Source organism: Euphorbia lathyris, chromosome 8, assembly GCF_963576675.1.
Source record: "Euphorbia lathyris chromosome 8, ddEupLath1.1, whole genome shotgun sequence".
Taxonomy (NCBI): domain Eukaryota; kingdom Viridiplantae; phylum Streptophyta; class Magnoliopsida; order Malpighiales; family Euphorbiaceae; genus Euphorbia; species Euphorbia lathyris.
This window is the reverse complement of record NC_088917.1, coordinates 30,532,408-30,555,544: the sequence shown is the minus strand read 5'-3', so window position 1 is coordinate 30,555,544 and position 23,137 is coordinate 30,532,408. Positions and strand designations below refer to the sequence as shown.

The following is a 23,137-nucleotide window of genomic DNA, read 5'->3' as shown; positions in this document are numbered from 1 at the left end:
TTGAGTAACTTATTTGAATTCTAGTTGGACGCTCACTAAACATCTCTTTCGAAGTTTCAAATTTCAGAATAACATTCACATGGGAAAAAAAAACCTCCATGATGGATTTGGATATGATCCCAAGTTTCTTTCATTGATCCAGTCCAAATCCAACTTACCCAAGTGTTAAATGTATACTGTAAGGATGAAATAAAAAATCGAACGGCATTGCATAACAAAATTTCTCAGAGTAAAATCAGCTCGATATATTAATGGTTTTTACCTTCCTTTTTCTTCTTCATATGACTTTTTACCATTAGGAAATGGTTTGCTATTGAAATTGTTATTCTCCAAAACTAAACTTAGAATGCAGACGGGATTGTTACCAGATTTTCGTTTAATTCCACTCTGTTTAAAAATTACTCAATCACAAATCAGATTCCCCTGCTAAAATGCTACTTCTGCTTACAAACAGCAACAACAGGACCAGTGCACCTAAATCGTATCCCATTCTATTACATTGGTTATGGAATTACATAATAAACATTTTAAAAGACTTCCTAATGTTTCTTCTAATGCCAAACTCACAACAACTCTGGATGGATGGATCATCAAACCCCTTTATATGCAACACTTGTTTTCTTTCTTCTTTTAGTTTTTCACAAGTCAGCAAAAGAAAAAACAAAACCCCAAATTAGAACAATTATAAGACGAGGCTACACTCACATCAATTGAGTCCAAGCAAACGAAACTGGGCTCTTAACCTGATGTTGAGCATTCCTCCAAACAACTGATCCGAATCCATATCTTTCAGACTGAGCTGTACCTTTCTTCGACACAAAAGTCACCGTGTATCTAACCTTATCTCCTACATTTTTAAACACTAGTCTATTAGGCTTCACTGTTATCCCCACCGTTGACGGCCCAGTCACAGCCACTTCATAAACAGACCCTGCTTCACCTACATTGGTCAATTCTCGGGTGTATCTCACAACCCTTTTCCGGTCAAACATTACAGAGAATGATGGGTAGTTGAGATGACCAGGGTCGGTAAATTTTCTGGAGCAAGTGACATTAGGTCGCTTTACAATGAGCTCAACATGTTCGACGGAATAACCGAGAGAACATAAAAATGACATGTATTCGTGAGTTGAGACATCGTATACAAGCCCAGGAGAGAGAGCTTTCTGTGGGTCGACATGGCCTGACCCGTGAGCCCATGGGTTCGACAATGCAGCTGCATCACTACCGGCGTCGCTCAGAGGAGAATTTGTGTTGTCCACAATATAGGCTGTGGTCATAAGGGCTGATTTAATTGCACTTGGGCTCCAACTTGGGTGGGCTGCCTTTAGCAATGCGGCTACTCCACTTATATGCGGGCACGACATTGATGTTCCTGTAATTAAAAGAAAAAGGTTAATACATGACTTGTCATTTTTTTACCTTGAGTAACTCTGAATCTTATACTTCAATCCATCACATATCATATATTTACATTTGGAAAAATCATAATATGCTATGTTAGTTCAAAATATACAATTAAGTAACCAACAAAATATACAATTAAGAACACACCATTATTTGTTGATTGGACAGATTTCACAGCTGACATTGACACAGCGGAATCAAACTACAGCTAAACATGTTGCATGACATATTAACAAATAAGGATATCGAAGTTTCAAAATCCATAAGTTTAGATTGTGATGCTACCAATACAAAGTTAGGAAAAATCGACAAGTTTAGATTATGATAGCTACAAATACAAAGTTTAGATTGTGATAGCTACAAATACAAAGTTAGGCAAAATAGAAAAGTTTAGATTGTGATAGCTACAAGTACGAAGTTAAGATAAGATTAATATATTGGACCCTATAAATTTGGTTCAAAAAGTTATTCGTACTATTAAACTTGAGAAATATCTTGCTATCCAAACTTACTTAATAACATTATTAGCTCTTAAACCAACATGATAAACTAAATATATGTATTTCAAGTAAGTTCAGGACTAATATCCAATGTAAGCGGGTTTAGAGAGTTCATGAAACACTACTTTAAGGCCCAAAAGACTTTTTGGACCAATTTGAGGTAATGTATCAAGCCTTCACGATAACAAACGAACAAATAACAAGTTTAGCTGTATAATCCTATATTAAACCAAAAGCAAATGTTCAGCAAATTCGGCATTGAAAACCTAATGAATTTGATAACTTGGGGAAAAAGATAAGACCGTTGGGAATTACCAGACATGATGTTGAATTTAGTCTTTCTGGTGTCGCTCTCTAGGCCAGTGGGTCCAACAGCCTCTGACCAGGCAGCTAAGATGTTGACTCCAGGGCCAATCAGATCTGGCTTCAAGATCTGTGGCGTCACCATGTTAGGACCTCTTGAACTGAACGCTGCAACCACCGGCGAGGGTCTAACGTTCAACACCGTGCCGCCGAAAGTTAACACAGCAGTTGGATTTGGATCGTTACTCACATACTCTCTAATCAAATCACCGGCCTTTCTCCCCACCGCTACAGCCGGTAACAAGTGACTGTCCGCCACTAATTCCTCACCACTGGCGGCTGTGTTCGCTAATATCATCCCAATTCCACCGGCGTCCCGTACAACCGCTCCTTTCTCTACACGAGCATTGATTCCTCTGTCGCATATCACAACTTTGCCGCGAACCATAGCTGGTTGGAGTGAACCAGGCAAGCATAAATTGCTCGAGGTGTTTCCCTTGTCGTATACTATAGGCACTGCTTTATTTCCCATGCCGTTTCCGCTGTAAAGTGAAACTCCGGTGAAACGGTTTTTGTTCCCCAACACTGCATAAGCTGGGAAATCTCTATCCAAAGTTCCAGCGCCAACTGTCATTATCCACGGAGCCACATTAGCCAAAGTAGCCCTTGACGGCCCACTGTTACCGGCTGAGCAAGAGACGAAAATGCCCCTCTCCATTGCTGTAAAAGCTCCAATGGCTATGGTATCTCTATAATACGGTCCCGATCCGCCGCCGAGAGAAAGAGAGAGCACGTCGACACCATCTGAAATGGCCCGATCCATGCCTGCGAGAATATCGGATCCAAAACAACCAGTCTTCCAACACACTTTATAACTGGCAACACGCGCGTGCGTAGCCATACCCCGGGCAGTTCCACTGGCGTAACCGAGCAAACTTGCGTTTCCGACTTGTGACCCCGCGGCGGTGCTGGCGGTGTGAGTTCCGTGACCTTCTACGTCACGAGGAGACTCGATCTCCTTCGCCTTCCTCAAGTAACTACCGCCGGTTGCCATTCGGTAGCCTTTTGAAAAAAATCGAGCTCCGATCAACTTCTTGTTACAGAGTTTAGCGCTGAAGTCTTGCCCAGACTCGCACTCTCCTTTCCATTTACTAGGGATCTCAGGCATTCCTGTGTCGTCAAAGCTCTTCGATTCCGGCCAGACTCCGGTATCAAGCACACCAATAACTACATCATGAGATGCTTGGTCGATATCTAAAGTGTGACGGCCATTAAATAACCCTAAATCAGCGTTGAGGCCGAGAAATTCAGGAGTACGAGTGGTGTGGAGAGTGTAGACTGTATCTTCATAAACATCAAGAACTCCTTGGAAGTTTCTGAGAGATTCAGCTTCCTCTGGATCAAGTGAGGCAGCAAAGCCAGGAAATGCGGCGGTGTAAGAGTAAAGAAGGGAATCTTCGGCATTGGAGGAAATTGATTGGAGACTATCGCTGTACCAGTCATGGTGGGAAGCGAAGTATTGGGGTTTGGCATGGTGTTTCATGTGGACTATGTAGGTTTTCTTGGCGACGGCGGAGGAGGACTGAGAAAGGAGGAGGATGAGGAGAGAAAGGGACGAAATCCAAGCCATGATGATGAAACCCATGCCTGTGTTGTGTGCTTGTGCAGGAGGAAGGGAAATGGTTGTGAATGGTTAAATAGATTAAAAAGAAGAGTTTGTAAACAGTCGCCTATGACTGCGACTGTCAGAAGGAAGAATTGGACCCATGTCGGACTTATAAACAATTTCATTTCCAAAATCCGCTTCTACTTTTGACTTTATTACTGAAAGGCCATTACTCATTTTCTTAAATAATAAATTTATACATCTGAAAATATCTGTATAACGGATAATTGGAAAATGCTTCTTGGTTCTTTACCCTCGATATTACTAGAGGTGTAGATAGTCGATTAACCAGTCTATTAAGGTTAATTCGGTCGGTTAGCTATTTAATCGGTTTTTTAAAAACATTAACCATACACTAGTCCATTAAATTCGGTTAACCAATTATTTCGGCCGGTTAATTTTTTATTTCGGTTTCTAACCATTAGTAAATAAAAATAAAAATAATAAAAAAAAATTAATTTTTATTGTGAGGGAGACGGCGGGTCAATGGTGAGTTCAAAATATTAACTGCAAAGAGGGAGATGTACGTGCATTATGGTCCCTCAGTTTTGATTCCGTTAAATTGTTTAGTCCCTATATCAAATCTCCGTCTAAAAATGTGTTAAAAAACAATTAAACGGATAAAAAAAGTAAAATGTCTCTAATAAAACTTCTGGCTATAAAGTTTTGGAAAACAAGTAATAAAATTTTATCATTGTTTCCACATCCAAAAATATAAAAGAAAAAAAAATCGCATAAACTGAAATTAGAGAGACAGTAACAAATTAACTCAGAGTTATTTACATATTTTTATCTCATTTGATGTTAATATTTGATAGAATGACTAAACCATTAAAAGTGAAAAAATTTAGAGACCTTATAATTAAAGCAACCAGGTTACAACTCAAACTTTTTAGTTTATCTAAATCACATATATATATATATATATATATATATATATATATATATATATATATTAGTTTATATTTTTGATATTTAGGCATTTAGTCAGGGATCCCCATTAGAGACATTCGGTGATGGGGATGGGAACAAAGACGAGGATGGAACACTTAAAACCATACCTGCCATGTCCCCGGCTATCGGTCTCCAATGGGGATGGGGAATTCCTAACTAATTGACAGTTCTATCTAAAATCTTACATTTTGAGTCTTGTGTATTATAATGTGTATTATTTATTATAATATATATTGTAATATGTGACATTTAGATGAAAATTTAATTAATTTGTTAATTCTTGTGACATTGTATAATTTTTTAAAAGAGATATGTGTATATAGAAATTGTTTTAATTTTTTTCATATAAATTTAATATATAAATAAATAAATAAATCATTATTTGTTCACGTTGATGTAGTTGAATCTTGCAGAACTTTGAGCAAGTATGAAATATGACAAAAAAAAAACTAATCAAATGGGAAACGAGATCCTATGATTTTGCTCTGATATTAATGTAAGCTTTTAAAAATGTAAAAAGGATAATAATAAGAAAAGGAGTTTTGAGAAATGAGCTAACGGTTGAATATGTACATTGGAGGTTGTCTTTATTTATAGCGTATTTGGATTGCTGAAGGTGGTACAACCCCTAGGGTTTTTGATGACATGTGTCGCCTCTTGACAGGCTGAGTCGTGCTATCATTGAACAGGTATCAGTAACATTCAAACTGATTGTTCTGCTAATGATGGGATTGGTGGTGACATGCTGTGACGGTATGATTTTAGGTGGGATTTGTTACGACGATCAAATTATGCTACGTGGGTAAATCTCGTAGGTGATCGCGTAAGCACTCATGATCATGCCACGTGGTCCATTTCATATCATTTGATATCAGATGTCACCACCCAGTTCAGGACTTGAGATTTTTGTAATTATGACTATCTTGTGGGATCAGACCTTTTGGGTGGCTAGCCCGAGCCAAAGGGCCCGGACCTATTTGAGATGACCATGGATGAGTGAACCTTTTATTTTGGCGTCTCAAAAGTAAATCGATCTTGGAGAAAACGAAGTGTCTGCACATGAGTTTTTTTACCGACTACGCGATCGTCCTTTTACATACCTTGATTATAGTTGTGTTAAGGTGCGTTTATCCACAATGAGTGTTGTTTGAGCTGATCACTATCCAATCTCTACTTGCCAAGTGTTGATGGTGTGAGGGGCAGTTAATACTATTCAAACATCGTGGCCTGGTAATAATTATCGTTGCCTCTTCATTTTTCCTCATACCCTAGGAGAGGCCACCAATCTCTATGAACGCTCTCTAGGATGACATCATTTACTAGGTGGACAAAAATAGGGTACACATCACCTGCCCTCTGAAAATGAAGAAATCACCATCATGCAACAATGGAGCATTATGCAAGTTTAATAAAAGTGAAGGACACGACATAGAAGACTGCAGGCAACTCATCACCGAGTTGGAAAAGCTAGTGACTCAAGGAAAGCTAGATCATATCCAAAAAAAGGTGAGATGAGGTTCGACATCCGAAAAAAGGCGAGGGAATGATAAATCGGGTACACTGACATCGGACTTCTCGTTTGGTGGATTGAGGTGTACCCCTATGATAACGCATGATCACACACTAGTAATTGAAATCCATATCGAGAACTTAAAGGCCCACATATTGGTAGACATTGGGAGCTCATCCTACATCATCACAAACAAGGTATATGAGGCACTTCACTTTGAGTCGAGCAGGTTGGTTCCCCAGCTGCATACTGGTTAGACATGATAAAGACCTTGAACGTAAAATAGAAGAATCAAAACAAAGCATAAAAAATTCACCTTGGAGAAGTTCAATATACTTAATTGTGCCTATGGAATAAAACACCTCACTCGGCCCCCTCAGGCTCCACGGCACATTATTTTCCATCATCTGAACCATATTCGTATAATCTCATGCTAGATCAAATTCTATGAGTTGATCCACAATCTTCTTCTCAACCTCAATCAGTGCCCTCTCCTCCCTCCACCTATTGTGATTTCTGAGAACTGGATTCCAATCCATGCAAAAATGAAAGTCTGCCGGAATAAGGGTATCTAAATCATCTTTGTTGGGGCCAACCAGGAACCACTTCATCTTGAACCATTTAAAACTATGTTTTTTCTTGGTCAAGAAGGTGGTATGTTTCCTATCCATATCCTAGATAATGAGGCCATCCACGACCTTCAATTTTGGGCCTTTAGAGGTGACAAAATATGTCCCCGTTCAGTTCAATACCTATGTCATGAGCAACCTTGGCAAAAGTGAGCAGCTCCATCTAGCAGTTAGGAGAAACTTAGGAAGGACAGAAGGTGAATTCCCTCCAAACATCCTCCACACTACTCATAAGGGGAAATTCTAGCCTCATTTCCATATGTTGACTATAAATACCCAAGTAACCTCAGCGACTGGCGCCTACCCGACAAGTTGAGGTGAGAGCACGAACATCCATCCTTCATATATCAGGATCATCTTTAAAAAATGATTAATATTCATCGTAGTCATCATAGACGGCTGCTCCTCAATGCATAATTAAACTTTGTCCATTGTTTTCTTCCCAATGGACTTATCAGCTTTAGAGGTTTTCTTAAGGTTTGGTATTTTAGGAGCTATAGGCGAAAAAGGAAAACATGAAAAAGAGAAAGAACAACAACAACAACAACAAAGCCTTAGTCCCAAAATGATTCAGGGTCGGCTAACATGAACCATCATATGAAACCGTGCAATCAAGTCCTGTCAGCGACACAAATTCTCTCCCTCCACTGTGTCCTATCCACTACCATATTCTCCTCAATCCCTAATAAACTCATATCACTATCGATCACCATCCTCCAAGTTTGCTTAGGTCTATCCCTACCCCTCACCACTACATCCCTTTGCCACTATTTAGTCCTCCTAACTGGCGCATCAAGCGCTCTTCGTCTTACATGGTCAAACCACCTTAGTCGGTTTTCCCTCATTTTATTCTCAATAGATGTAACCCCTAGTTTTGTCCTAATTATTTCATTACTTACCCTATCCTTTCTCATATGACCACACATCCATCTCAACATACGCATCTTTACCACCGACATCTTATGAAAATAACAGTGTTTCACTGCCCAACACTCTATACCATATAACAATGTTGGTCTGATTGCCGTGCGGTAGAATTTTCCCTTTAATCTATTAGGCATTTTGGGGTCACAAAGGAAACCCGTAACACTCTTCCACTTCGCCCAACCAGATTTAATCCTATGAGCAACATCTCCATCTACTTCTCCATCCGTTTGGATAATAGATCCTAAATACCGGAAGCACTCTGAGGCCTGAACAACTCTCCCATCTAGGGTGATTGTCCCTGCTTCCCTACTCCTATCGTTGCTAAACTTACACTCCAAATATTCTGTCTTACTTCGGCTCAACTTAAAGCCTCTAGATTCTGAAGTTTGTCTCCATAGTTCCAACTTCCTCTCCACACCTTCTTTCATCTCATCAACCAACACAATATCATCTGCAAACAACATGCACCATGGTATACCATCTTGAAGTGAGCTCGTTATTTCATCCATAACGATGGCAAAAAGAAATGGGCTTAGTGCAGATCCTTGATGCTCTCCAATTATAACAGGGAACTCTTCAGTCTTCCCAACACTGGTACGTACACTCGTGCATGCTCCCTCATACATGTCCTTTATGATATCAATATATTTCCGCGAAATGCCTTTCCTTATTAAGGCCCACCAAAGTACTTCCCTTGGTACCTTATCGTATGCCTTATCCAAGTCACTGAAAACCATATGCAAATCTTTCTTCTTATTTCGATAGTGCTCCATTAATTGTCTCATTAGATGGATGACTTCCATAGTTGATCTTCCCGACATAAAGCCAAACTGGTTTTCCGAGATCTTCACTGTCCTCCTTAGCCTTTGTTCGATCACTCGCTCCCAAAGTTTCATAGTGTGACTCATTAATTTGATTCCTCGATAGTTGGCACAATCTTGGACATCACCTTTGTTCTTATACAAAGGGATTAGGATACTTTTCCTCCATTCCGATGGCATCTTATTGTGTCTCCAAATTTTGTTGAAGAACGTCGTCAACCATTCGATTCTTCTCTCTCCCAAACATCTCCAAATCTTAATAGGGATGCCATCAAGTCCTACTGCTTTCTTCAATCTCATTTTATTTAATGCCATTTTGACTTCACCCTTTTGAATTCTCCGCATGCAGTCACGATTTATCATATCGTGAGGGATACTTATATCTCCAACATCTTCTCCCCGATCTCCATTAAATAAGTCATCAAAATAGGACCTCCATCACTCCTTGATATCCTTATCTCCAACTAGGACTTTTTGGTCCACATCCTTCACACATTTTACTTTTCCGAGATCTTGCGTCTTCCTATCTCTCATCCGAGCAATTCTATATATGTCTCTTTCCCCTTCCTTCGTATCCAACCTTGTATATTAGGGTTTTAGGGATGTTACAATATAGATCCCGATTCACCTTTGCTCTAGCCTCTCGTATGAAAATACATTTAAAAGTACATTTAAAAGTTGGATTCACTAGGAAGAGTTCCAGCAAGAAGGCAAGGCAAGAAAGAAAGCAATAGGTAAAAAGAAACTCATAATGAAACTCTCCCTTTTTATATTACTAGAAAGGCAACTGAAATGACATGTATTATCATTATTTATTAGTAACGATTAAAGGCACACACTCTCAAAAATCATGATACCACACCACATGACACATGAGGAGAAACTGTTGTCAACTCGAAAGATGTCTAGAAACACAAGGAAAGGTGCCTTGACAGTTGCATTTATGAGCACTGGATGATAGGTAAATCAACCGTCAGGAGCCTGCATAACCTCCTTATCAATCCCCCATTTTTCAAAAAAAAAAATCAAAAGACACCAAGATCAACCGCCCCCCCCCCCCTCCTTCAACTTTTCAGGGAACAAGAACTACAATGCCTGAAGAAGCCAGTGCTTCTCCTCATAAAGAATGATAAATTAAACTCGGGGGGACATCTAATATCAAGCAAATATAACTCCACCATAAGGCGTCGTAGAAGTCCTACCAAACTTTAAGAGATATAGAGCATATGACATATCCTCAGCTAAATAAAGTAATACGACTACGTATCAGGGAGCTTGATTCGGAAAGTCTCACTAGATCCAGTCAAAGATCCAATCATTACCATAATCACACATGATCCCGAGAAGTATGGGCCAAGTGGCCTTGAAGGATATCAAGCTCCGATATCTGGGCACACTTAATCCTACCAATAGGTGGCACGTGGCCCACCCTCTATAGTTCGACATCAGTATAAATAGAGTAAAACTCAGCTCAAGACAAACAAGTTCATTCATTCTATTAAGCTTGCATTACATCTTTAATTTTCTAATTGTGATCATCCTCCAGTCCTATCATAAACTAATTTAGGCATCAAAACGAGTTCGTCGTACAACGGTCTCCCTTTGATCTTGCTTCTGTGCAGATTGCAGGTTAACACATGGATTCTCAAAATCCAACCACATCATCCAGTATTATGACTAAACCTGTAAATATTTAAAGGGAAAATTACAAAAATGGGTCAAATGGGAGGCCCATTTACATATTTAACCCATTTACTCAACCTACTACATATCTAGACTGATTTTGTGTGACTTTCCCATAATACCCCTAACCTTCCCACTTCCCCTTATGCGAACGTTCTCTCCCCTCTTCTCCTTGGGTGCGCGAAACGGCTGTTGGCTCCTCCATTAATGATTCCAAGACTTTTGATCTTCCTATATTCCTTTAAATTGCACGAAATCTGCATCATTTCTCCAAATCACAATGTATTTCTTTTTTTCCTCTCTTCATCTCTTGATTCTGCAACTTCCTAATCCTAGAAAACGAAGCCATGGTTCTTCATCTTCCTGTTCATGCTCGTTACTTGGTTTCTTTCTTCTTGTTACCATCAAAGAAATAGTTATTCTACGTTATTTCCATCGTTTTCCCAGTTTATCATATTGTTATTATCGCTTTTAAGGGTGAAAGGCGCGAAAAATGTAAGTATCTGCTGTTTTTCCTGCGTTTTTCCATGAATACACTTCGTGTAGTCGATGATTTCGCGAAGATCTGCGAAGAGAAAGAGCCTGAAACGTGACAATCTACTTCGCGAATCGATTAGTTCACGAAGTCTGCGAGTAGAAAAGTTCATGATTTCACTCGCAGACTTCGCGAAAGCATCGATATGCGACGTATATCATCACGTTTCAGACCTCGCGAAAACATCGATTAGCGAAGTAAAATCATCTCTTTCCTTGTACATTTACATTCGCATGCTTCGCTAATCCTCATTTCGCGAAGCCAAAATCGTCTTTTTCCTTGCCTAACACGATTAATTTTTTCCTGAAGGTGGTTGATTACATAACATCCCTTTCTAGAAGGTGGCGTACTCGGATGCAGGGGAGATGACTTTCCTTCCTGTATAGGGAGAAATTTCCCTCAAGATTGGCACATTCACTTTGAAATGGCTGGTTTGGAGAGATTGTGCCAATCTTGGTGTGCACCATGGGACATGTCCATCCCAAAAGGTCTGGACCTCCTGTAGAGAGAGAAATTTCCATCCAGATTAGTCAGGTTCACTTTGAAGTGATTAGTTAGGAGTTTATTATGGCAATCTTGTTGTAAATTTTGATAATGTTATGATTTTAATGTTAGAATCCGTTGTTGTTTGGCATTTTTTTGTTATATACTACTTCGCGAATTAATTTAAAAACACATCCAGGCTTCGCATATGCTAATTAAATTCATCCACTAAACCAAACATTAGCTTCGCAGGCTTCACATATGCTAATTAAATTCATCAAGTAAACCCAAACATTAGCTTCGCAGGCTTCGCATAAGATCGAATCTGCGAAGTCAGACAAGAGGGAGACAGACGCGCGTAAATATTGAGGGTATTATGGGAAAGTCACACAAAAACAGTCCAGATATGTAGTAGGTTGGGTTAATGGGTTAAATATGTAAATGAGCCTCCCATTTGACCTAGTTTTAAAATTTACCCATATTTAAATTATTTTTACCCTTATCTTATCCTATTCCCTAATTCCATATACTAAAATATAATCACTTTTAATAATTTTGATACTTCTCACTCTTTTCATAAAACTAATATTCTACTCTTAATTGTGTTATAATATTTCGTATAATGTCTGTGATATGGATAATGTCATTTTATCAACAAATTTGGTTTTAAATATGTCAATTGATGAATAAAAGAAATCCGAATTTATCACTAAATAAACTGCTTTATTTCAAAATCAAAAGGGTATTTTAGTGAAAAAAAAAATAAAAGAAAGGGGAGCAAAATCGTGCGCTGTAATATTGTAGTTATATGAACTCGTGGTGGTGGTCACCGTCCACGGTTTTCTTTTCTTTTCTTCTTTAAAGGGAACGGATTATATTTCTTTTCTTTTCTTTTTTCTTTTTTCCTTTTTCTCTTTGGCTGAATTTTAACACATGCTTCCACTCTAATGAGTTCGATGCTCATATATAATCAATTTACTACAACACTTGTCCAAATTTTATTATCAATTTTGTTAGGTAAAGTGTAAAAATTACAATAACAATAATGAAAAGCAATTTTATTCTCAACTTCTAAAGTGGAATTTTATCTTTAATATTAACAGTTTTAAATAATTTTATTTACGGAAAAATATAAAAATAAATTTTGTGATTATACATATTTTCGATTGGCACCCTTATGGTTTAAAAATTTACAAAATGGCACCTTTAGATTTATTCCGTTAGCAAACACAGGCCAAATTGACTAACGATGTTAAAAAAAAAAGTCAAAAATCACAGATTAAAAAGTTAATTTTATCCTTATATTTATTTATGTTATAAATTGATCTCTCTTATTATCTAATTATCACAAACAAACCTCAAAATAAAAAATAAAAATCAATTACATCATCTTCTCTATTTCTCTTTAATTTCTTATTTTTCATACTTTCTCTCTCTTCTCTTTATTAATTTTTCTCTCTTTAGAATCAATTCAACATAAGAGCAATAGATGTATGTGTTCGGGTATATCGAAAACTCAACTTCCTCTTCCTCTTCCTCCAAGGCAGTAAAATTACATGAGCTTATGAATTTATAAACCATAATCCTTTAATGTGATGTTGTCAATAACTACAGTTTCCAGTTATAGACAGCCGAATTAGACTCGCAATATAAACCAAGTTGTTATTTGGACTTTTAAATGATTTAAACACAATAAGAAAAAGCATAGCTAAATAAACATATATGGAAATCAAATTGAAATTGTATTAAAGATAAAGGGTAATTGTCACAAAGTTACAAGCAAATCGGGATTCATAGAAGGATCTATAAAAGTATATAGAGATAAGAGGGTAAAAATCCATTTTGAAACCTGTCGACTCAAGTAATCGTCTTTCTAAACTTGGAGGAGATGAGAACTTGAGAATCCTTGAAACGGATGTGGATGGAGCTTTCTCAGATGTTAATGGCAGATGGAGGAGGAAGATGATTAATTCTCAAAAGTATAGAGTTTACAAAGATGACAATGGGTCCTTACAAATACGAATTACAAGCCCTTAAATAGGCAAAATTAAACCTAAACTACCAAATCAGATGATACAGGCTCAAAAATATCACACAAAGAGTCTAAATCCTGTAAAAATTGTATTTAAACCAGTCAATTTTGACTGGTTCGAGGTCTTAGCTTGCCGAGCTAGGCCTTGGTGCAGGGTTAGCTCAGTGCTAGTGGCCAGCTCGTCGAGCTGGCCCTCAGACTGCCCTAGCCAGCGTCATAAGTGGCCAGCTCGCCGAGCTGACCTTCAGGAGGTCATTCGTGATTTTTTTTTCATTTTTCTCTTGGTCAGTCTTGTCATTGGTTGTTTTACCTGAAAATCTCACCAAAATCTCAAGAAAAATCATTAGTTCTAAAGCTATTTGATTCACCAAAATAAGTCTTAAATACTAAGTCAATTCGTTTTGATTTTTGGTGAATCAAATAGCTAGAGCTTGAGTATAATTAAATTAACATCTAATTTGGCAATAGTTTATAAGAAAATGACATAAATAAAGCATAAAAAAAAGTGCTAAACAAGAGAATAAGAAACTAATAAGTGAATAAAAATGAGATAAAGTTTATAAAATTGACATTGATTTATTAGAAATGTCCTAAAAACCGTATTAAAAGATATGGATTTTTCACCCCTATCATCTAATACCACTCTCAAGTGCTTCACATGCTCCTCCAATGTTTGGCTATGAATAAGAATGTCGTCAAAATATACCACCACAAATTTCCGAAACATAGAATCGATCATCAGGACATCCCCCCAATTAGTGTCAGAGTAACAATGAATATGTTGAATCTTGGTAGAGGAGAGAAGTACACCATGTCCAAAATACCCTGAATGTAGCGAATTACACTTTTTACACGTTTCCAGTGCTCATCAGTGGGAGTGTGCAAAAATTGACAAAGTTTATTAATAGCAAAGGAAATATCAGGACGAATCAAAATTAAATATTGAAGGGCACCAACCACACTCCTATATTCATCATTAGACATGAGATGAGTGCCCAGTTCTTTTGATAATGTTGGTGTGGTTGCAATAAGAGTCTGAGTGGGTTTGGAGTTAGTTATTTTAACCCAATCAAGAATGTCACTGATATATTTTAACCCAATCAAGAATGTCACTGATGTATTTGAGTTCAATACCTAGAAAATAAAGATTTTATGCTCACCTTGAGTATTGACAAATAAAGAGTGATATGCGTGAGACATTGTGAAACCAAAATGCAGAAGAACTTTTCTAAATCGAGAAAACCATTCCCGAGGATCCTATTTTAGACCGTATAAACTCTTCTTAAGTACACACACATGATTAGGATTATCAGCATCAACAAACCCCTGTGGTTGTTCCATAAAAATTTGTTCAAAGAGGTTACCATGCAGAAAGGCATTGGACACATCTAGTTGATTAACGAACCAACCATGAGAAGCAGCAAGCGCAAGGACTATAGGAATGGTAGTAGCCTTAACAACAAGGCTAAACGTCTCATTATAGTCAATAGCAAACTGTTGGCTAAAGTTGCTCGCCACTAGACATGCCTATGTTCAATAGAGCCATCAGATTTCCATTTGAAATGAAACAACCAGGGAGACATAATGATATTGCGATTGGATAGTCGGAGAACCAGAATCCATGTACCACTATCCATTACAGTTGGTATCTCATTGGACATTGCCTCACGCCATTCAAGAAGTTTGTTTGCTTTACTGAAACATGTAGGATCAACATTACCATTTGGTGAGATGCAATAATTCCCTCAAAATTATGACGGGAGTGAAGTGTGGAGCACACAGAATTGTAACAGTATGGGAGGAGATTGAAGTCGGAATGGCAAGAGGAGATAGCTGAAGTGGAGCAGGGACTGAGCCACTAACATCAACATAAGATTGTGTTGCTACTGAGGGAATAAATACAATTGAGACACTGGGGAAAGAACGTCAAACATGGCTGCCAAGAAAGTCGCAACAGCATCGGCAACAGAAACCGAACCAGCAGTTGCTGGAAAAACGTATGCCGATGGCTCAATACCGAAACAATTAATCAACGCAACAACATGACATGATGATGTTGGTGCAACTGATATAAGTAAACTTTTTGCCAAAGATGACATAATAGTGCCATCTAGTGACACTGAAGTAGCAGACAATGACAAAGACGAGTTTCATGTACATCAGAACTAACCAAAAATCATCAATTGGGTCTTCATTCTAAACAAAAATCATTAATTGAGGTTTCATCGTAAATCATTCGGTTGAACAGTTTCAGACTCTCTTCCCCAAACTCATTTTGAACCAACACAGAGATTATATCAAATACAGTTTCTGATTTTAGGATAGGACGATGACTCAATTGATAATTTTTACTTAGTTCAGGAACTTGATTGATGATTTTGATAATTTAAAGTCCTAATTGCTTTTGAAGCTTTAGTTTGGGGACCATACGGTTGTAATGCCATAAAACAATTGAAATATAAAATTCTAACAAAGTAGTAGTACATTTAGATGTGATATTCTTTTTTAGATAAATAGATGACATAATTTCGTCAATAAAATAAAATAAATAAATAGATGACATAATTAAAGAATGAGATCTTTTCAAAAAATTAAAGAATAAGAGTGAATGTGGGCCATTGATGTAAAGTTGAACATGTGAAATTCCTTTATGGAGGTCAAAAAGAAATGTTACTTAGGAAGGAAGGCTAATCAGTAATCAATACTCATCAAAATTTGGAGCCTGACTAGTAATTAAATTAATTAGTGAAGGTATAGATAATTAGTAATGTTAGGTCCACACAACACAACTATATAAAATTCAGTATGCAGTAATAGCTACTCCAGTCCTTTTCACTTCTAACTTTTTAGAAATTTCCAAACTCCTTTAATTTTAGATTTCCAAACATTTATTACCCTTTTTTCAAATTTACCCCTATATTTCATTTTGGCCATGTTTGGTAAAGAGCGTTTTGGAATAAAAAGAGCGGTTTTGACCAACTTTAGAGGTTTGACCACCGAAACCGCTGATTGGAGTGTTTGGTGGAAAGAGGTTTGAGAGAGAGTTTTGGGATGAAAACGCTAATTTAGAAAAAGCTCCTTTTAGGAGCTTTTTCAATTAGCGTTTTGTAATATTAAAATTAATAGACTTCTTTAACCCTAATAGATAGACTCCCTCTTCTCCTGCGCCAAAATTAATGCCCTTATTCATCTTTTTGCACAAACCGTTATTATCAATCAGATAATTTTTACCAAACATGTCTACACAAACAGCTAGTCAAATCAGCCAATATAATCAGCTAATAGCTAACAACTAATGTAATCAGCTAACAGCTAACAGCTAATTCCCAAACAGGGCCTTTATATTTATTTATTTTTTTGGAAAGTTCATTTTATATTTATTAATATTATGAGAATATCAAATCTAAAATAAAAATAATTTAGTCTTAATCACTTAATTTTATCCTAAATATAAGACTTTTACAAAAAATAAAAAAAAATAATAGTAAGTCTACTCACTCCTAAGACGACAACTCATAGACCTCCATCAAGATTTGAAATTTACAGATTAACTATCAATGATGACTAAATTTTGATAAAGTGGGGAATTGAACCTTAAAAACGACAAACAGAGATTCAATTTCTTACCACTTGAACCAAAACTTAAAAATGTGGTTCTATAATACTAAACAACACATAAATGACATCAAAACCAAAAAGTTGAAGAATTAAAATTGCTTAGAATATCATTAAAATTTTGAATTTTTCTATTTTAAAGTCATTAACGGTCAATTTGGTAGTATCAATCCAAATGTTTGATTTTGTAAATGGCGACGAGCTGTTCTCATTTTAAAAAAAAATCAAAGTCCTTTATCTGCAAATGAGTGTAACTATGTGTTTTTTTGGGATAAGATACAAAATACATCTAACGATTACAGTCAGGAGCAAGTTTACCCCGAACGTTTAAAATGATGCAATTTTACCCCTAATGGTCGTAAGTTAGGTCAATTTCAAACATTAAATATATATACTTTGTTTTTTTTTTTTTTTGGTAGAAACAGGAAAGAAAACAAACCAACACCGAGACAAAAGCTAACCTGGGATCAGCCTAGAAAAGCTAACCCCAACTTTGTCCTCTAAAAGGAGAGAAGAAAGATAGATAGGAGGATCAGAAAGGGTGGAAACACCTAACATCCCCTCGTGCCCAGCCGCTGCCAAACGATCCGCAATTCGATTTTGTTCTCTGTAGATGTGGCTGAACTCTAAGGACTCAAAGGAGGAGCCAAGACTTCTTATTGCTTTGATAAGGTTCTGGCTACTAAGACAAAAAGCATGATTATTAGAGATCATATTAATAGCCTCCATATTATCAGACTCCACAGCAAGCCTTTTAATACCCAGATTTCTGGCAAGCTTGACTCCAGAAAGAATACCCCAAAGTTCCGCTGAAAAGGATGAGCCCAAACCCAGGTTATGGGTGAATCCAGACAACCAGACACCTCCCGCGTCCCTGAGCACGCCTCCAGCCGCGATCTTTCCATTGTTGAGACAGGAGCCATCCGTGTTCAACTTAACCACCCCATCCTTCGGCCTACACCACCCAACGAGTTGAACCTCTTTATTTTGGGTAGAATTGGCAAGGGGGTCCCCTTTGAAGCTCCCCGTAATGGTAAGGAGCTTTTTAGAGAAGAACTCGGGTAAGTTCTGAATAAAAACAGTCTTCTCACCAAAGAACTCGGGTAAGTTCTGAATATATACTTTGTTTCTTATTCTGCACCAATTGCATACCAATTGATTCTAAAAAAAATTCATATTTTCTATGATTTAATAATAGAACTGAATATTTATGAATTTGGTGAAATATTTGATTTTTTTTGTCCGACTTGTACAAAAGACGGTATATTTTTTAATTTTTTTTAAATTTCATGTCTAATAATATGTTTGTGATATGTTATTAATTAGTGATAAAATCATGCGAAGCGTACAGGGCAAGATTCATGAATGAGAAGACAGTTTGATGAATAATTGATCAAATTGACCCAACTTGTCAACGTTAGGAGTAAAATTTTTTTTGGCTGTAAAAATTGTTTCTAACTGTAAACGTTATGAGTATTTTTACACTTTATTTTTTTTTCTTCTAGAATTAACCCTTTGTTCAGTAACTCTATATATTCAAGCCACGGATGATATTTTTTCCCCTAAACTCAACATCCCTTAATTATTATACAATAATAATAATAATAATAATAATATTTATATACCTAATATATCATGCTTGTAATTATAGCTAGGTTTAACTCTCATTATTTATTTGTAATTATTCAACTACAAGATGTGGACTTTGGTCCTAATTCTAATTTAGGTTTTGCCTGTGAATCCTAGCGAATTAAACGGTTAATTATTGATCTTTGTGATTTTAATAAATATGTACATGTGTGAAAAATATTTCGGCAGCTAAAAAACTCGCGATGGAACCCTCGCCTCCTAACAACCCACCGCCGCCCCTCTCGCACCCCTCTATTCCAGCACCCACCGTGCCACCGGACGGCAGAGATGTTTCCCTTCCCCAGCAATCAGGTACCCCCCGCTCCTATCGAGATATCGCTGCAGATTCCACCATGATGGAACAACCTCGCTCCCCCGTCGACCTTCGCGAGTCTGGTTTGGGAAAAATTGAATATCTAGATGGTAACCCCCTTCTTCCTAGCATAACTATTGCTCCTCAGCTGGTGGAAGAATGGTCTCAGGTATGGCAAGACTCCCTCATTGTGAAAGTTCTAGGACGCATCGTAGGTTTCATTGCTTTAAGGAACCGAGCCTTGGAAATTTGGAAGCCAATGGGAAAGTGTGAGATTATGGACCTAGGACATGGATTTTATTTGGCAAGCTTTGAGCACCTCTCAGACAGAGAACATGTGATTCGGGATGGTCCTTGGATGGTTCAGGGACACTACCTGACTGTTCGTACCTGGTCTCCCTCGTTTGTCCCTTCTGATGCTACAGTTGATTCCACGTTGATTTGGGCTCGATTCCCTGAACTTCCTCTACAATTCTATGATGAAGATTGCCTTATGTTAATTGGAAACTCTTTTGGGAAAGCAGTTAGAGCTGATAAGAACACAGTAGGAAAAGCACGGGGGAAATTCGCACGGGTCTGTGTGGAAATTGACCTATCCAAACCACTTGTTGCTCAATTTCAGTTGAACGGAACGACTTACCACATTGAATATGAAGGTCTTTATGTTGCTTGCAGCAACTGTGGACGATATGGCCACTCTAAAGAGGCTTGTACTTACCCAGGGGCGATCACAATGAGCACTAGACCTCTTTCGGGGTGCCCTGCGACTGACATACCTGGTGCTTCTTCAGATACTAACATGGGGACGGATACCTTGGAAACTAGAAATACAACCGGGGACATTAACCAAAAGGAGATTAATGAGGGGGTGATAGATACTGATACCTATGGGCCTTGGATGATTGTCCCAAAAAGAAAATACAGTCCGCGCGCTAAGAAAACCATCCCAATTCCGTTGGCTTCTGAGCCCGTGGCAGCAGCAAACGAGATAGCGGGCAGTTCCTCACAACAGCAGCGGTTCACGCGGGATCCGAAAGGCAAAATGGTAGCGAATCATGGCCCCCAACAGAATTTCATATTTGGCAATTCGAAGACTGGTGGATCCCCTGCCCCACGACCTAAGCATGTTGGACCTCCTAGCTTCCCTGACCTGAGTTCTCATAATATTTTTGGTGATCTTGCGGATAATGTGGTTGATTCGGCTATAGACACTGCTAAAGCAACTACTGGCAAGGAAAATATTGGGGTCTGAGATGAAACAAATGGGAGGAAAAAAAGAAGCAGGGCTGGTCCTACTACTGTCACACCTCTCCGTGCATGAGATATGAATATCCAGATGGTGGATGAGGGGCAACATTCTGCCCAGGGTCGTCAATAGCAGAGGCTGTGTTCGCGCTTCTTCTTCTCTAAATGGTTATTTCTTGGAATTGTTTTGGAGCCGGTGGTAATGAGTTTCACCGGGCTCTTCGTCACTTGCTGCTAACCAATAAGCCAGATGTTCTGGTCTACTCGAACCTCGTCTCCCCTCCATTCGTGCTGAGGAATTTAGGAAAAAACTTCACTTCACTAATGTCTCCGTTGTCGACACTGATGGCTTCAGAGGCGGAATTTGGCTCTTTTGGAATTCTCATAGACTTCAAATTCAAGTTATTTCTAAGAATGATCAGTTTCTCCATACTTGCATCACCTTGAATGGGCCCCCCCAGCAACCCCAATATTTTTATGCTACTTTCGTGTATGTCCGGCCACAGCTCAGATGGAAAAGGCAGTTCTTGGCAGATTTGAGAAATCTGAAAACTCACGTGAGGGGGCCGTGGACTGTGGTGGGAGACTTCAACTGCATAAAATCCATGGATGAAAAGCAAGGGGGGTCCATGAACATTCTGAACTGCTGTGCTTTTTTCGCCGAGAGGATTAATGATATGGGGTTTATGGATATGGGTTTCTTTGGACCGTGTTTCACCTGGTATCGGGGTACATCCCCAAGAACTTGTGTGGCTTGTCGGTTGGATCGAGCCCTATGTGACCCGCAGTTCAGAAGCCTCTTTTCAGAAGCCTTGGTGCGGCACCTACCCCGTCACCGCTCGGATCATACTCCTATTGCCATCAACCTGAAAATGGATTCCCGCACACCGGTAAACAAGCCTTTTCGATTTGAAGCCTCTTGGTTTACACATCCGAGCTTTCAAGCCATGTTTGATGCCGCCTGGGATAACTCCATCCGTATTGACCTAAGTCTGGCCTCCCTAATCCCCGCCCTCCGATATTGGAATGGTGAGGTTTTTGGGAACATTTACAAGAGGAAAAAGCAGCTGATTCGTCGCCTTGCAGGGGTGCAAAAGTGTCTCAAAATCCGGGTTCACAATGGCTTACTACGGCTTGAAGCCAAACTCCAAAGCGAGCTTGATATAGTCTTACTTCAAGAAGAAATTTTATGGTATCAGAAATCTCGGGTTAAGTGGCTTTGCTTTGGGGACAGTAATACTTCTTTCTTCCACACCTCTACTTTGATCAGGCGTCGATGAAATAAAATTGAAGGTCTGAAAAATCAACAGGGTGTTTGGGTCTGGGCTGCAGAAGATATTAAAGAGCTGGTCATCGATTATTACCGTCTTTTGTTCTCCGAAGATTGCAGCAACCGCCCTCGGCTCGTTTCTAACTGCCGTTTTCCTACTCTACCTGAGTCTGCTTTGACCTCTCTTTCCGCCGGTTTTTCCGCCTATGAAGTCAGGGCTGCGATTTTTGGGATGCATCCTTTTAAAGCCCCGGGCCCCGATGGATTCCAAGCAGGGTTCTATCAGAAAATGTGGACAAAGGTTGGCCCCCAGGTATGTGACTCGGTTCTCAATATTCTCTCTTCTGGTTGCCTCCCCACCTCCTGGAATGACACGCTCCTCACTGTTATCCCTAAAACGGCCAACCGTGAACAAATTTCTCAATTCAGACCCATTAGCCTCTCTAATATCCTCTACAAAGTTGTCACAAAATGCATTGTCAACAGGCTCAAACCCATATTGCGCAATGTGGTCAGCCCCAATCAAAGCAGTTTTATACCTAGCCGTCAAATTTCAGACAATGTGATCCTCCTACAAGAGATTGTCCACTCTTTCCTTAAGAAATCTGGCCGTAAGGGATATATGGTGCTGAAATTGGATCTTGAAAAAGCTTATGACAGGGTTTCTTGGGCTTTTCTCAGGGACACTCTTCACGAGCTGGGGCTTGACCCTCCTTTTGTTGATCTCATCATGAATTGTGTCTCGGGCTCGAACATGCAAGTTCTCTGGAATGGGGAGAAACTCCCAAGCTTTAAACCAACTAGGGGACTCAGACAAGGGGACCCCCTATCCCCTTATCTTTTTGTGCTTTGCCTAGAACGTTTAAACCACTTAATTTCTGATGCTATTTCAAATGGTTCTTGGGACCCTGTTCGTTTATCCCGAAATGGACCATCTTTATCTCACATATTCTTTGCGGATGATATCGTTCTGGTGTCTGCAGCTTTTATTGATCAAGCCGTTGTGATCCGAGATGTGTTATCTCGCTTCTATGATAGCTCATGGCAGAAGGTCAGCCCTCAGAAATCTAAAGTCTTCTTCTCAAGGAATGTTTCTGCTACTGTCAGTCGTGGTATATGTGATACTTTGGGCTTTGCTCAGACTCAGAATTTGGGGATGTATTTGGGGATGCCCCTGCTTCATGACAGAGTAACTAAGGAGACTTATAAACATGTACTGGATAAAGTTTATGCGAGACTTGCGGGATGGAAGGAGAAGTGTCTAAACTTTGTTTGGCGATTAACTCTTGTCAAATCAGTTACTTCAGCAATCCCTAGCTACACTATGCAAACGACCGTGTTGCCCAAAAGCATCTGTTCTAAAATTGATGCCTGGAATCTTCGGTTCCTTTGGGGCTCGCAGGGATCGAATCATGGGATCCATCTTGTGAAGTGGAAAACTGTCTGTAAAAGTAAGGAAGAGGGAGGGCTTGGCATACGCAACATGAGGCAATTCAATCTTGCTATGATAGCTAGGTTGGGGTGGCAACTTCTTGGAGAAAATGATTCTCTATGGAGTCGTGTCTTGAAAGCGAAATATTGCAAGGTGAGGAAGGGTCTGGATATGTTTATGTCT

The 23,137-nt window shown here is 38.8% G+C and overlaps 1 protein-coding gene across 1 annotated transcript; it reads right to left on the bottom strand.

The window, feature by feature from the left end:
* Nucleotides 1-358: 358 nt before the first annotated feature.
* On the bottom strand, nt 359-3,944 carry LOC136202475 (subtilisin-like protease SBT1.8). The gene is made up of 2 exons (XM_065993119.1): nt 2,223-3,944; nt 359-1,375 (listed from the first exon to the last, which is right to left on the bottom strand). Exons 1-2 carry the CDS (start codon nt 3,853-3,855, stop codon nt 702-704), a joined length of 2,307 nt encoding a protein of 768 aa, XP_065849191.1. The 5' UTR covers nt 3,856-3,944; the 3' UTR covers nt 359-701.
* Between the last annotated feature and the right edge of the window lie 19,193 nt (nt 3,945-23,137).